This window comes from Capra hircus, unplaced genomic scaffold, assembly GCF_001704415.2.
Source record: "Capra hircus breed San Clemente unplaced genomic scaffold, ASM170441v1, whole genome shotgun sequence".
NCBI lineage: Eukaryota > Metazoa > Chordata > Mammalia > Artiodactyla > Bovidae > Capra > Capra hircus.
The window spans coordinates 165,089-180,080 of NW_017189585.1; the positions used below are offsets into that span (position 1 = coordinate 165,089).

The 14,992-nt window shown below is 39.6% G+C and overlaps 1 protein-coding gene across 1 annotated transcript in view; it reads left to right on the plus strand.

Moving 5' to 3' along the window:
• The first annotated feature begins 839 nt into the window (after nucleotides 1-839).
• LOC108634551 (oral-facial-digital syndrome 1 protein-like) overlaps nucleotides 840-14,992 on the plus strand; it is a 94,513-nt gene continuing 80,360 nt past the window's right edge. Inside the window, exons 1-2 of the mRNA XM_018044519.1 lie at nucleotides 840-1,154; nucleotides 1,451-1,549. Of these exons, the coding sequence (XP_017900008.1) occupies nucleotides 1,457-1,549 (93 nt within the window). The 5' untranslated portion in view covers nucleotides 840-1,154; nucleotides 1,451-1,456. The remainder of the gene's footprint in view (nucleotides 1,155-1,450; nucleotides 1,550-14,992) is intronic.

Genomic DNA, 14,992 nt, shown 5'->3' on the forward strand with positions numbered 1-14,992 from the left:
CTGTATCAACCTAGAGGGGTAGAATGCTGAAGGGGATGCGAGGGAGGTTCCAGACGGAAGAACATATATATCTATGGGTGATTCATGTTGACGTTTTACAGAAAACAACAAAATTCTATAAAGCAATTATTCTTCAATTAAAAACAAATTAAAAACCTGGGCTGCGTGACCCAGTGAAAGGTATTATAGGAAGCAAAGCACCTAAGCAGTCGCACATTTGCAGACTGAATGTCCACGAGGAATGGATGGGTGGGACAGAAGTGGGAGAAAAGGCTGACAAGCAGTACAAAGCACTTCCCCCGAGTCCCAGAGCACCAATCGCCTACTAGCTCCATCCCCCTAGCTGCTGGTGCTAAGTGGCTTCAGTCGTGTCCGACTCTGTGCGACCCCATCGACGGCAGCCCACCAGGCTCCTCGGTCCCTGGCATTCTTCAGGCAATAACACTGGAGTGGGTTGCCATTTCCTTCTCCAATGCATGAAAGTGAAAAGTGAAGTTGCTCAGTCGTGTCCAACTCCCAGCGACCCCAGGGACTGCAGCCTACCAGGCTCCTCCGTCCATGCGATTTTCCAGGCAAGAGTCTTGGAGTGGGTTGCCATTGCCTTCTCCAATCCCCCTAGAGACACTGGCAACTAAAATGACCTGTCAGTTACCCCGGTATCAACCCATACTCCTCGGCTGCTTCCCTGTGGACTCCGGAAGCACAGCACGCCAGACTCCGTGATACTGCCTTCGCCAGTGGGCGGAACTTCCGGCGGCACAGCTAGGAAACTTGGCGCCTGCGCATTAGAGCCCCAGGCTATGGTGGCTATGCTCGCAGGACTTCCGGGGAGGATGGAATCAGTTCTGAGCAGCGCGAACCCCGGCCGCTGCTGCACTTTGTCTATTCTTCTGTCTTCCGGTTTCTATCCGTTAGAGGGGCGCGTGGGCCATAGGTAGCCCACAGGCCAGAACCGGCAAGAAGTTCGAGTTTCTGTGTGAGTTCCTAGTTGGGAGTACAAGGCAGAGGCTTTACCTTGTTCCTCCCCATCCTCTGCGACAGAGCAAGGGATCTGAAGGCAGGTGCCCTAAGCCAGAGCCACATTCGGACGCAAACGGGGTACCTCAGGGCACGGTGGGGAGGGAACCGGAGGAAGCCGACGCCTGACAGTTCAGGTAAGTACAGCGGCAGCTTCCTCAGTGGAAGTGAAGACTTTGTTTCTGTTGTGTGTGTTAGTTCCTTAGTCGTGTCCGACTTTTATCACCCTGTGAACTGTAGCCATGCCCCGCTCTCCGTAGAATTCTCCAGGCAAGAATACTGGAGTGGGTTGCCATTTCCTTCTCCAACTTTTTTCCGTTAAAGCACTTTTCCCCCTTGGACTCCTGAAGGCTTCCTTGGAGACCACTGGTCTGTTTGCAGAAGTTAACATCTCCTCTGCCCTCAGGGTAACCCATAACCATTTCTTTTCTAGTCCATCATGCCCCTTAAATCTGATGTGTTGAGTCAAGATGAACTTCGCAAAAAGCTGTACCAGACGTTTACAGATCGAGGTATACTGGACACACTCAAGGTATCAGTTACAGTCCTGTTATGTAAGTTTTACAAATGTAACCTGTAACAGGTAGTACACATGTAAATACATCCATGTCTTGGGGTTTAAAAATAGCATGATACACAGGTTGTGTTGGTGACTTTTATTGCTCTGTTCACTCTTTAATCGTGAAACAGTAAATACATTTTAGTAAGGTTGCTGCTGCTGCTGCTAAGTCGCTTCAGTCGTGTCCGATTCTGTGCGACCCCACAGATGGCAGCTCACCAGGGTTCCCCCGTCCCTGGGATTCTCCAGGCAAGAACACTGGAGTGGGTTGCCATTTCCTTCTCCAATGCATGAAAGTAAAAAGTGAAACTGAAGTCGCTCAGTCATGTCCGACCCTCAGCGACCCCATGGACTGCAGCCCTCCAGGCTCCTCCTTCCATGGATTTTCCAGGCGTCGGGGTGCCACTGCCTTCTCCTTTAATAAGGTTAGGTTTGTTTTAAAAATCAGTCATAGTGGTTCCTGAGTCAAATGGTTTTGTAATAGTTACATTTGAATGGAGGATATTGACAGCATGTAGAAAACATTAAGGGACTAATTACTTTAGAAAACTTTGAGTAATGAGAAATTTCTTTAAAAGATATTGAAAGGTATGAACCCTTGCACAGCAAATATTTCTTAATAAATTTCATGTATAGATTAACAGCAGGGAGTAGGATTAGTTCAAATGTGTTTTCTACCTGAAGTATTTCTAAGATACAAAAACAGTGGAGGAGGCAGAACAAAAGATTTTTCCTTGAGTTCCCTCTTTAAGTGTAAACCTCAAGGAAAAATCTTTTGTTCTGCCTCCTCTGTTGTTTTTGTATCTTAGAAATACTTCAGGCTCCTTGTCTGAAAAGCATACAGGAGAGAAGTCATCTCTAACACAAGCACTAATTGGCATAATGTTGTATCTATTTGTATATCTTTAATATTTGTATATCTTATTTAATAGTGATCATTTTCCTGTGTGTGTTTTTTGTTTTTAAGAACATATCTTTTGCTGAAAGTTTTCACTTTCATTGCAGGTTCAAAGGATTTGTTAACAAAATAAGACACTTGTTATATACAAGTAAATAATACAAATATTTATTAGAAAGTTATCTAGCGTTCATTTAATATACTAACATTAAAAGAAAATCAAAATAGAAAGATCAGGAAATACATCATCAAATTAGGTTTTGACCAACATCCAGACTTAAACAGCGCTTGGAAGTTCCATGTCATAGCACTTCTGGAGTCCCATTTGGGAAGAGGTCCCAGGCAGTGAGTCTGCTCCATGGGTGAGACTTCAAAGACTGCAGTTTGGGATTCCCACTTATAATCCCAGGGCTGATGCAACCTGATATCATCATCAGTCAGTTCAATTCAGGCATTCGGTTGTGCCCAGCTCTTTGCAACCCCATGAGCTGGAGCACACCAGGCTTCCCTGTCCATCACCAAGTCCCGAAGTTTACTCAGTCTCATGTCCATCAGGTTGGTGATGCCATCCAACCATCATTCTCTATGTCCCCCTCTCCTCCTGCCTTCTCTTTCCCAGCATCAGGATCTGTTTCTAATGAGGACAAGAATCCCTTAGAAGAAGTGGAGTAACCCTCATAGTCAACAAAAGCGTAAGAAATGCAGTACTTGGGTGCAATCTCAGAAACAACAAAATGATCTCTGTTCATTTCATGGGCAAACCATTCAACATCATGGTAATCCAGGTCTGTTTCACAGCCACTAAACCAGAAGAAGCTGAAGCTGAATGGTTCTATGAAGACCTATAGAGATGGTCATTCTGACTGGTGTTAGCTTATTCCTCACTGTAGTTTTGATTTGCATTTCTCTAATAATTAGTCATGTTGAGTGTCTTTTCATGTGCTTCTTGACTATCTGTGTGTCTTCTTTGGAGAAATGTTTATGTAGATCTTCGTCCATTTTTTGTTTGGGTTGTTTGTTGTTTGGATATTGAGCTGCACGACCCATCCATTTGCAAATATTTTCTCTCATTCCCAGATTTATCTTTTCATCTTGTTTATGGTTTTCTTTGCTTTGCAAAAGTTTTTACACTTAATTAGGCCCCATTTGTTAATTAAAAAATATTACTGTAGGTGGTGGGTCAAAAAAGATCTTGCTGTGATTTATGTCAAAGAGTGTTCTGCTTACGTTTTCCTCTAAGAGTTTTACTAACATAGTGTTAATTAACATCTATGTCTTTGACCCATTTTGAGTTTATTTTTCTGTACCATGTTATAGAATGTTATAATTTTGCGTATAAAAACATATAACTGTCCAGTTTTCCCAGCGCCACTTTTTGAAGAAACTGTCTTTTCTCCTCTGTGTTTTCTTGTCTGTTTTTTTACAGATTATGTGGTGATAGGTGTGTGGGTTTATCTCTGGACTTTTTATCCTGTGCCATTGATCTGTATTCTGTATTTCTGCCAGTTTTGTACTGTCGTAGTTTTGTGGTGTTATCTGAAGCTGGGGGGGCCTGATTCCTCCAAATCTTTTTTTCTTTCTCAAGATTGCTCTGGTTATTTGGGTATTATAGTCATTTTCACAATATTGATTCTTCCAACTGATCTTATGTCATCTTTGATTTCTTTCATCACTGTTTTCTGAGTACAGGCCTTTTGCCTCCTTAGAAAGATTTATTCTGAATTGTTTTATTCTTTTTGTTGCATTGGTAAATGGGATTGTTTCCTTAATTTCTCTTTTTGATCTTGCAGTGTTAATGTATAGAGATGCAAGAGATTTCTGTATATTAATTTTGTGTTTATGACTTTACCAAATTCATTGATTAGTTCTCATAATAAGTTTTATGGTGGCATCTTTAAGATTTTTTAGGTATAGTACATTTACAAACAGTGAGAGTTTACTTCTTTTTAAATTTGGATTCCTTGTATTTCTTCTTCTCTATTTGCCTTGGCAAGGACTTCCAAAACTATGTTGCATAATAGTGGTAAGAGTGCACACCCTTTCTTGTTTCTTATCTTAGAGGAAATGCTTTCATGTTTTCATCACTGATAATGATGTTTACTGTGGATTTGTTGTATATGGCTTTTATTATGTTGATGTAGGATCCCTTTATGCGCACTTTCTGGAGAGTATTTTTCTTATTATAAATCGGTATTGAAATTTGTCAAACTTTTCCAGCATCTATGGAGATGAGCATATGCTTTTTTATTCTTCAGCTTGTTAATATTGTGTAGCACAGTGATTTGTTTATGTTGAAGAATTCTTGCCTCCCTGGGATAAATCCCACTTGATCATTGTGTATGTTTGTTTTTGTTTGTTTGTTTGTTTTTATTTTTTTATTTTTTTTTAATTTTATTAATTTTTTATATTTTTTAAATTTTAAAATCTTTAATTCTTACATGCGTTCCCAAACATGAACCCCCCCTCCCACCTCCCTCCCCATAACATGTCTCTGGGTCATCCCCATGCACCAGCTCCAAGCATGCTGTATCCTGCATCAGACATAGACTGGCGATTCAATTTTTACATGATAGTATACATGTTAGAATGCCATTCTCTCAAATCATCCCACCCTCTCCCTCCCTCTGAGTCCAAAAGTCCATTATACACATCTGTGTCTCTTTTCCTGTCTTGCATACAGGGTCGTCATTGCCATCTTCCTAAATTCCATATATATGTGTTAGTATACTGTATTGGTGTTTTTCTTTCTGGCTTACTTCACTCTGTATAATCGGCTCCAGTTTCATCCATCTCATCAGAACTGATTCAAATGAATTCTTTTTAACGGCTGAGTAATACTCCATTGTGTATATGTACCACAGCTTTCTTATCCATTCATCTGCTGATGGACATCTAGGTTGTTTCCATGTCCTAGCTATTATAAACAGCGCTGCGATGAACATTGGGGTACGTGTCTCTTTCAATTCTGGTTTCCTCGGTGTGTATGCCCAGAAGTGGGATTAATGTGTTGCTGGATTCTTTTTCCTAGTGTTTTGTTGAGAATTGTTGAATCGGTATTCATCCCTTATAGTGGTCTGTAATTTTCTTGTGATATCTTTCGTTGTAGTATCAGAGTGATAGTGGCCTTGTAGGATGAGTTTGGGACTGTTCCTCCCTCTGAAACTTTGTGAATGAGTTTGAGAAGGATAGGTGTTAACTCTTCTCTAAATGTTTGATAGTATTCGTATGTGAAGCTGTCTGATCCTAGACTTTTGTTTGTTGGAAGATTTTACAGTTTCAGTTTTATTACTTGTCATTGATCTATTTATTTCTTCCTGGTTCAGTCTTAGAAGTTTGTACTTCTCTAAGAGTTGGTCTTTTTTTTCCAGGTTGTCGTTGCTTGTAATATTCTCATCCTTCGTATTTCTGTAGAGTCAGTTGTAACTTCTTTTCATTTCTAATTTTGATTTGAATCCTGTTTCATTTTCTCTCAATGAGTCTGGGTAAAGTTTAGTCAATTTTATTTGTCTTCTCAAGAATCTAGCTATTATTTAATTGATCTTTGCTATTGTCATTTTGGTGGTACTTCAGGGATTTCTGCTCTGATATTTTATGATTTATTCTACTAGCATTAGAATTTTTTTGTTCTTTCTCTAGTTGCTTTAGGTGTAAGTTTAGATCATTGAATTTTTCTTTCTTGAAGTGATTTGAATTGCTATAATCTTCCCTCTTTTAACTGCTTTTTGTTGTGTGCTATAAGTTTTGGGTCATTGTGTTTCTGTTGTTATTTGTTTCTCAGTTCATTTCAGTTCAGTTCTTCAGTCATGTCTGACTCTTTGTGACCTCATGAACTGCAGCATGCCAGGCCTCCCTGTCCATCACCAACTCCCAGAGTTTACCCAAAATCATGTCCATTGAGTCAGTGATGCCATCTAACCATCTTATCCTCTGTTGTCCCCTTCTCCTCCTGCCCTCAGTCTTTCCCAGCATCAGAGTCTTTTCAAATGAGTCAGCTCTTTTTTTTGTATCAATTTGCCCTGTCTGTGTCTTTTGATTGGAGCATTTAATTCATTTACATTCAAAGTAATTATTCATATGTGTAATCTTGTTACCATTTTCTTAATTGTTTTGGGTTTGTTTTTGTGTGTCTTTTTCTTCTCCTGTGCTTCCTGCCTAGAGAAGTTCCTTTAACATTTGCTGTAAAGCTGGTTTGGTGGTTCTGAATTCTCTCAGCTTTTGCTCATCTGAAAAGCTTGTGATTTGTCTCTTGAATCTGAATGAGATCCTTTCTGGGTAGAGTAATCTTGGTTGTGTACTCTGTCAACTCATGAGAGATGTGCTTAGGGTCTGTAAGTCTTGTTTCTCCCACTTCCCCTCTTTCCCACAATAGTTGGGAATAGTTGTGATTGGTTTTTTTTTTTTTTTTTTTCCTTAAAGCAGAGAAAGATTGATTGCAGGGCCATGTTAGAAGAACAGGTGACACATGCTCAAAAACCCCGAATTCCCCAATGGTTTGAGGGGAGAAGTTTTTAATAGGCAAAATCTTTAGTGAGTACCCTGTCATTATTTCTGCTCTGGGGACATTTCACAGTTGAATTCTGAATAGATTTCCCTCTGTACATAGATTTCCCTTCTGGAAAGCCTCCCAGCCACTTATTGGATTCCTTCTACCAAGTGCTATATGGTGTGCTTTTGTGTTTGTCTAGATGGAAATTCATCTGTAATGTCATTCCACCGTTTGCACCTCTTCTTTTCCTTTACCCTGCGTATGTCCTTCATTTAATTCTTACCATTTCAGTACTTGTTTGCAAGACACCTTAAATCCTTTTAATTAGGCTGGATCTAAATATGTTTATTCTTGCCATGTTACAAATTGAATTAGACCGTTAAATTTTATTGATGGTGAAGGCTGTAGTATTAGATGAGGCAAAATGTGTATATTCTGTTTTGTGTAAAAGTGTTGTTTACTATGGGATTTTAAATGTACATATAATAAATTTTGTTTTACACTCACCATATACTTTCTACTCTTTAAAGAAGAGAAGAAAGAGATGTAACAAGAACTTCATTGGTTTATTATTTTTATTCTATTAATAACAATTTCTTAGGTGTTGTTTACTGTTAAACCCCATGAATCTAGGCACTGTGTGTACTCTTTTTTTTCCTTTCTTTATTTTTTATTTTTTTAATTTTAAAATCTTTAATTCTTACATGCGTTCCCAAACATGAAGCCCCCTCCTACCTCCCTCCCCATAACATCTCTCTGGGTCATCCCCATGCACCAGCCCCAAACATGCTGTATTCTGCGTCAGACATAGACTGGCAATTCTATTCTTACATGATACTATACATGTTAGAATGCCATTCTCCCAAATCATCCCACCCTCTCCCTCTCCCTCTGAGTCCAAAAGTCCGTTATACACATCTGTGTCATTTTTGCTGTCTTGCATACAGGGTCGTCATTGCCATCTTCCTAAATTCCATATATATGTGTTAGTATACTGTATTGGTGTTTTTCTTTCTGGCTTACTTCACTCTGTATAATCGGCTCCGGTTTCATCCATCTCATCAGAACTGATTCAAATGAATTCTTTTTAACAGCTGAGTAATACTCCATTGTGTATATGTACCACAGCTTTCTTATCATTCATCTGCTGATGGACATCTAGGCTATTATAAACTGTGCTGCAGTGAACATTGGGGTACATGTGTCTCTTTCAATTCTGGTTTCCTCCGTGTGTATGCCCAGCAGTGGGATTGCTGGGTCATAAGGTAGTTCTATTTGCAATTTTTTAAGGAATCTCCACACTGTTCTCCATAGTGGCTGTACTAGTTTGCATTCCCACCAACAGTGTAGGAGGGTTCCCTTTTCTCCACACCCTCTCCAGCATTTATTGCTTGCAGATTTTTGGATCGCAACCATTCTGACTGGTGTGAAGTGGTACCTCATTGTGGTTTTGATCTGCATTTCTCTGATAATGAGTGATGTTGAGCATCTTTTCATGTGTTTGTTAGCCATCCGTGTGTCTTCTTTGGAGAAATGTCTATTTAGTTCTTTGGCCCATTTTTTGATTGGGTCATTTATTTTTCTGGAATTGAGCTGCATAAGTTGCTTGTATATTTTTGAGATTAGTTGTTTGTCAGTTGCTTCATTTGCTATTATTTTCTCCCATTCAGAAGGCAGTCTTTTCACCTTGCTTATATTTTCCTTTGTTGTGCAGAAGCTTTTAATTTTAATTAGATCCCATTTGTTTATTTTTGCTTTTATTTCCAGAATTCTGGGAGATGGATCATAGAGGATCCTGCTGTGATTTATGTCTGAGAGTGTTTAGCCTATGTTCTCCTCGAGGAGTTTTATAGTTTCTGGTCTTACATTTAGATCTTTAATCCATTTTGAGTTTATTTTTGTGTGTGGTGTTAGAAAGTGATCTAGTTTCATTCTTTTACAAGTGGTTGACCAGTTTTCCCAGCACCACTTGTTAAAGAGATTGTCTTTACTCCATTGTATATTCTTGCTTCCTTTGTCAAAGATAAGGTGTCCATCTATGTGTGGATTTATCTCTGGGCTTTCTATTTTGTTCCATTGATCTATATGTCTGTCTTTGTGCCAGTACCATACTGTTTTGATGACTGTGGCTTTGTAGTAGAGCCTGAAGTCAGGCAAGTTGATTTCTCCAGTTCCATTCTTCTTTCTCAAGATTGCTTTGGCTATTCGAGGTTTTTTGTATTTCCATACAAATCTTGAAATTATTTGTTCTAGTTCTGTGAAAAATGTGGCTGGTAGCTTGATAGGGATTGCATTGAATTTGTAAATTGCTTTGGGTAGTATACTCACTTTCACTATATCGATTCTTCCGATCCATGGACATGGTATATTTCTCCATCTATTAGTGTCCTCTTTGATTTCTTTCATCAGTGTTTTATAGTTTTCTATATATAGGTCTTTAGTTTCTTTAGGTAGATATAGTCCTAAGTATTTTATTCTTTTCGTTGCAATGGTGAATGGAATTGTTTCCTTAATTTCTTTTTCTACTTTCTCATTATTAGTGTATAGGAATGCAAGGGATTTCTGTGTGTTGATTTTATATCCTGCAACTTTACTATATTCATTGATTAGCTCTAGTAATTTTCTGGTGGAGTCTTTAGGGTTTTCCATGTAGAGGAGCATGTCATCTGCAAATAGTGAGAGTTTTACTTGTTCTTTTCCAATTTGGATTCCTTTTATTTCTTTTTCTGCTCTGATTGCTGTGGCCAAAACTTCCAGAACTATGTTGAATAGTAGCGGTGAAAGTGGACACCCTTGTCTTATTCCTGATTTTCGGGGAAATGCTTTCAATTTTTCATCATTAAGGATAATGTTTGCTGTGGGTTTGTCATATATAGCTTTTATTATGTTGAGGTATGTTCCTTCTATTCCTGCTTTCTGGAGAGTTTTTATCATAAATGGATGTTGAATTTTGTCAAAGGCCTTCTTTGCATCTATTGAAATAATCATATGGTTTTTATTTTTCAATTTGTTACTGTGGTGAATTACATTGATTGATTTGCGGATATTGAAGAATCCTTGCATCCCTGGGATAAAGCCTACTTGGTCATGGTGTATGATCTTTTTAATGTGTTGTTGGATTCTGATTGCTAGAATTTTGTTGAGGATTTTTGCATCTATGTTCATCAGTGATATTGGCCTGTAGTTTTCTTTTTTTGTGACATCTTTGTCAGGTTTTGGTATTAGGGTGATGGTGGCCTCATAGAATGAGTTTGGAAATTTACCTTCCTCTGCAATTTTCTGAAAGAGTTTGAGGAGGATAGGTGTTAGCTCTTCTTGAAATTTTTGGTAGAATTCAGCTGTGAAGCCGTCTGGACCTGGGCTTTTGTTTGCTGGAAGATTTCTGATTACAGTTTCAATTTCTGTGCTTTTATGGGTCTGTTAAGATTTTCTATTTCTTCCTGGTTCAGTTTTGGAAAATTGTACTCCTCTAAGAATTTGTCCATTTCTTCCACATTGTCCATTTTATTGGCATACAACTGCTGATAGTAGTCTCTTATGATCCTTTGTATTTCTGTGTTGTCTGTTGTGATCTCTCCATTTTCATTTCTAATTTTATTGATTTGATTTTTCTCTCTTTGCTTCCTGATGAGTCTGGCTAATGGTTTGTCAATTTTATTTATCCTTTCAAAGAACCAGGTTTTGGCTTCGTTGATTTTTGCTATGGTCTCTTTTGTTTCTTTTGCATTTATTTCTGCCCTAACTTTTAAGATTTCTTTCCTTCTGCTAATTCTGGGGTTCTCCAATTCTTCCTTTTCTAGTTGCTTTAGTTGTAGAGTTAGGTTATTTATTTGACTTTTTTCTTGTTTCTTGAGGTATGCCTGTATTGCTATGAACTTTCCTCTTCGCACTGCTTTTATAGTGTCCCACAGGTTTTGGGTTGTTGTGTTTTCATTTTCATTGGTTTCTATGCATATGTTGATTTCTTTTTTTATTTCTTCTGTGATTTGTTGGTTATTCAGAAGTGTGTTGTTCAGCCTCCATATGTTGCAATTTTTAATAGTTTTTCTCCTGTAATTGAGATCTAATCTTAATGCATTATGGTCAGAAAAGATGCTTGGAATGATTTCGATTTTTTTGAATGTATCAAGTTTAGATTTATGGCCCAGGATGTGATCTATCCTGGAGAAGGTTCCGTGAGCACTTGAAAAAAAGGTGAAATTCATTGTTTTGAGGTGAAATGTCCTATAGATATCAATTAGGTCTAACTGATCTAATGTATCATTTAAAGTTTGCATTTCTTTGTTAGTTTTCTGTTTAGTTGATCTGTCCATAGGTGTGAGTGGGGTATTAAAGTCTCCCACTATTACTGTGTTATTGTTGATTTCGCCTTTCATACTTGTTAGCATTTGTCTTACATATTGTGGTGCTCCTATATTGGGTGCATAAATATTTATAATTGTTATATCTTCTTCTTGGATTGATCCTTTGATCATTATGAAGTGGCCTTCTTTGTCTCTTTTCACAGCCTTTGTTTTAAAGTCTATTTTATTGGATATGAGTATTGCCACTCCTGCTTTCTTTTGGTCTCTATTTGCATGGTATATCTTTTTCCAGCCCTTCACTTTCAGTCTGTATGTGTCCCTTGTTTTGAGGTGGGTCTCTTGTAAGCAGCATATAGAGGGGTCTTGTTTTTGTATCCATTCGGCCAGTCTTTGCCTTTTGGTTGGGGCGTTCAACCCATTTACGTTTAAGGTAATTGTTGATAAGTATGATGCCGTTACCATTTACTTTATTGTTTTGGGTTCGGGTTTATACACCCTTTTCGTGTTTCCTGTGTAGAGAAGATCCTTTAGAATTTGTTGGAGAGCTGGTTTGATGGTGCTGAATTCTCTCAGCTTTTGCTTGTCTGTAAAGCTTTTGATTTCTCCTTCATATTTGAATGAGATTCTTGCTGGGTACAGTAATCTGGGCTGTAGGTTATTGTCTTTCATCACTTTAAGTATGTCTTGCCATTCCCTCCTGGCCTGAAGAGTTTCTATTGAAAGATCAGCTGTTATCCTTATGGGAATCCCCTTGTGTGTTATTTGTTGTTTTTCCCTTGCTGCTTTTAATATTTGTTCTTTGTGTTTGATCTTTGTTAATTTGATTAATATGTGTCTTGGGGTGTTTCGCCTTGGGTTTATCCTATTTGGAACTCTCTGTGTTTCTTGAACTTGGGTGATTATTTCCTTCGCCATTTTAGGGAAGTTTTCAACTATTATCTCCTCAAGGATTTTCTCATGATCTTTCTTTCTGTCTTCTTCTTCTGGGACTCCTATAATTCGAATGTTGGAGCGTTTCATATTGTCCTGGAGGTCTCTGAGATTGTCCTCGTTTCTTTTAATTCGTTTTTCTTGTTTCCTCTCTGATTCACTTATTTCTACCATTCTATCTTCTATTTCACTAATCCTATCTTCTGCCTCCGTTATTCTACTATTTGTTGCCTCCAGAGTGTTTCTGATCTCATTTATTGCGTTATTCATTATATTTTGACTCTTTTTTATTTCTTCTAGGTCCTTGTTAAACCTTTCTTGCATCTTCTCAATCCTTATCTCTAGGCTGTTTATCTGTGTTTCCATTTTGATTTCAAGATTTTGGATCATTTTCACTATCAATATTCGGAATTCCTTCTCAGGTAGATTCCCTACTTCTTCCTCTTTTGTTTGGTTTGGTGGGCAACTCTCCTGTTCCTTTACTTGCTGAGTATTCCTCTGTCTCTTCATCTTGGTTATATTGCTGCTTTTGGGGTGGTCTTTTTATATTCTGGTAATTTGTGGAGTTCTCTTTATTATGGCGCTTCCTCACTGTGGGTGGGGTTCTATCAGTGGCTTGTCCAGGTTTCCTGGTTAGGGAGGCTTGTGTTGGAGTTCTGGTGGGTGGAGCTGGGTTTCTTCTCTCTGGAGTGCAGTGGAGTGACCAGTAATGGGTTATGAGACGTCAAAGGTTTTGGAATAATTTTGAGCTGCCTGTATATTGAAGCTCAGGGGAGTGTTCCTGTGTTGCTGGAGAATTTGCATGGTATGTCTTGTTTTGGAACTTGTTGGCGCTTAGGTGGAGCTTGGTTTCCGTGTAGGTATGAAGGCATTTAATGAGCTCCTATTGCTTAACGTTCCCTGAATTCAAGAGTTCTCTAATGTTTTCAGGCTTTGGATTTAAGCCTCCTGCTTCTGGTTTTCAGTTTTATTTTTACAGTAGCCTCTAGACTTCTCCACCTATACAGCACCAATGATAAAACATCAAGGTTAAAGATGAAAAGTTTCTCCACATTGAGGGACACTCAGAGAGGTTCACTGAGTTACAAGGAGAAGAGAAGATGGAGGGGGTAGTTAGAGGTAACTGGAATGAGATGCCGTGAGATCAAAAGAGGAGAGAGCAAGCTAGCCAGTAGTCACTTCCTTATGTGCGCTCTATAGTCTGGACTGCTCAGAGGTATTTACAGAGTTATACAGGGAAGAGGAGAGGGAGGAAGTAGACAGAGGTGGCCAGGAGGATAAGAGAGAGGAGTGAGAAGGAGAGAGACAAATCCTGCCAGTAACCAGTTCCTTAGGTGTTCTCCACCGTCTGGAACACACAGAGATTCACAGAGTTGGATAGAGAAGAGATGGGGGAGAAAACAGACAGAGGCCACCTGGTGGAGAAAAAGGAGAGTCCAAAGGAGGAGAGAGTGGTCAAGCCAGTAATCTCGCTCTCAGGTAAACTTGGGTAGTGAAGTTTGGGTTTTTGAATGTACAAAATTGACCACAAAAACCTAAGAGCAAAGATTAAAAGTCTAGAGTAGAGGTTGGATTTTCAAAAATATAACATTAGAGAAAAGAAGCAGAAGGAAAAAGGAAAGAAGAAAAAAAAACAAGAATTATTAAAACAAAACAAAACAAACAACAACAAAGAAAACAAACAAACAAAAAAACCTCCAACAACCATCGAAAGACTATATATGGTGTTTGCCTTAAAAAAAAAGTCTTTTTTTTTTTAATAGTAATAGTAGGTTATAGAAATAAAAATTAGAGGAGAAATAGAAGACTTAACAATTTAAAAAAAAGTTAGAAAAAAAAGAAAAAAAAAAGGAATGATTTTTAAAAAATAGTAAAAATATATTTGGCCCTTCGCTGATGTTGTGGGCCGTGTGGGATCACTTCCAAGGTGGTTCCCTCTGTTTAACTTCTTCTGTTTGCTGGTTTTTTTAGGCTCACTAGTTCAGTTGCGCTGTTGGGAGGGGGGGATGCTGCAAACAAATAGCACTGTCGTGTGCACACAGTGTCTAAGCCCCGCTTGACCTGTCCCTTCTCACGGCGCACAAACCGCTCTGGCTCTGCGATGCTTAGCTGGGAACCGTCTGGGGCCGGCCCTAGGCTGCGTGCACTTCCCCGGTCCAAGCCGCTCAGGTTCGGCGCTCAGGCAGCCCTCAGAGGCACAAATTCGGCTGGGACTGCGCTTTGTGCCCTTCCCAGGTCCGAGTAGCTCAGGAGTTTGGCGAGCGCGATCGCCGCGGCTTGTCACCTTTTCTGCCGCTGCTGCTCAGCCTTCTGGGTGGACCGCTGGCGCCCCCCGTGAGGCAGATTGTGACTGTCCAGCACCCCCAGAAGTCTTAGCAAAGAAGCCTGCTTGCAGTTAGATAAGTAAAGTCTCTCCGGGTCTGCAATTGCCCCTTTCCAGTCCTTACGGCTCTGGCTGCCTGTCCCCGGCGGGGGATGGTCTGCAGCCGGCTTTTTCCGTTCCATCCTTTGTTCTGTGCTCGGTCCTGGCGGTGTCTTATGTTCGAGCTTTTCGTGCGGTAGCTATCCCACAGTCTGGTTTGCTAGCCCAAGTTAGATTGTTCCGGTTGCGCGTGGGGCGTTCCTGCCTGATTCTTACAAAGCACTGCAGCCCGCGCCTCCCGCGCGTCCCTGCCCTGCCCCCACTTCCCAGTGGCGGATGCAGGCGTCTGTGCTGCTTTTCCGCTGGGGGAGTTACTGGTGGGCTTGTAATCTCTTGGTTTTAATTATTTCTTTATTTTTCCTTCCTATTATGTTGC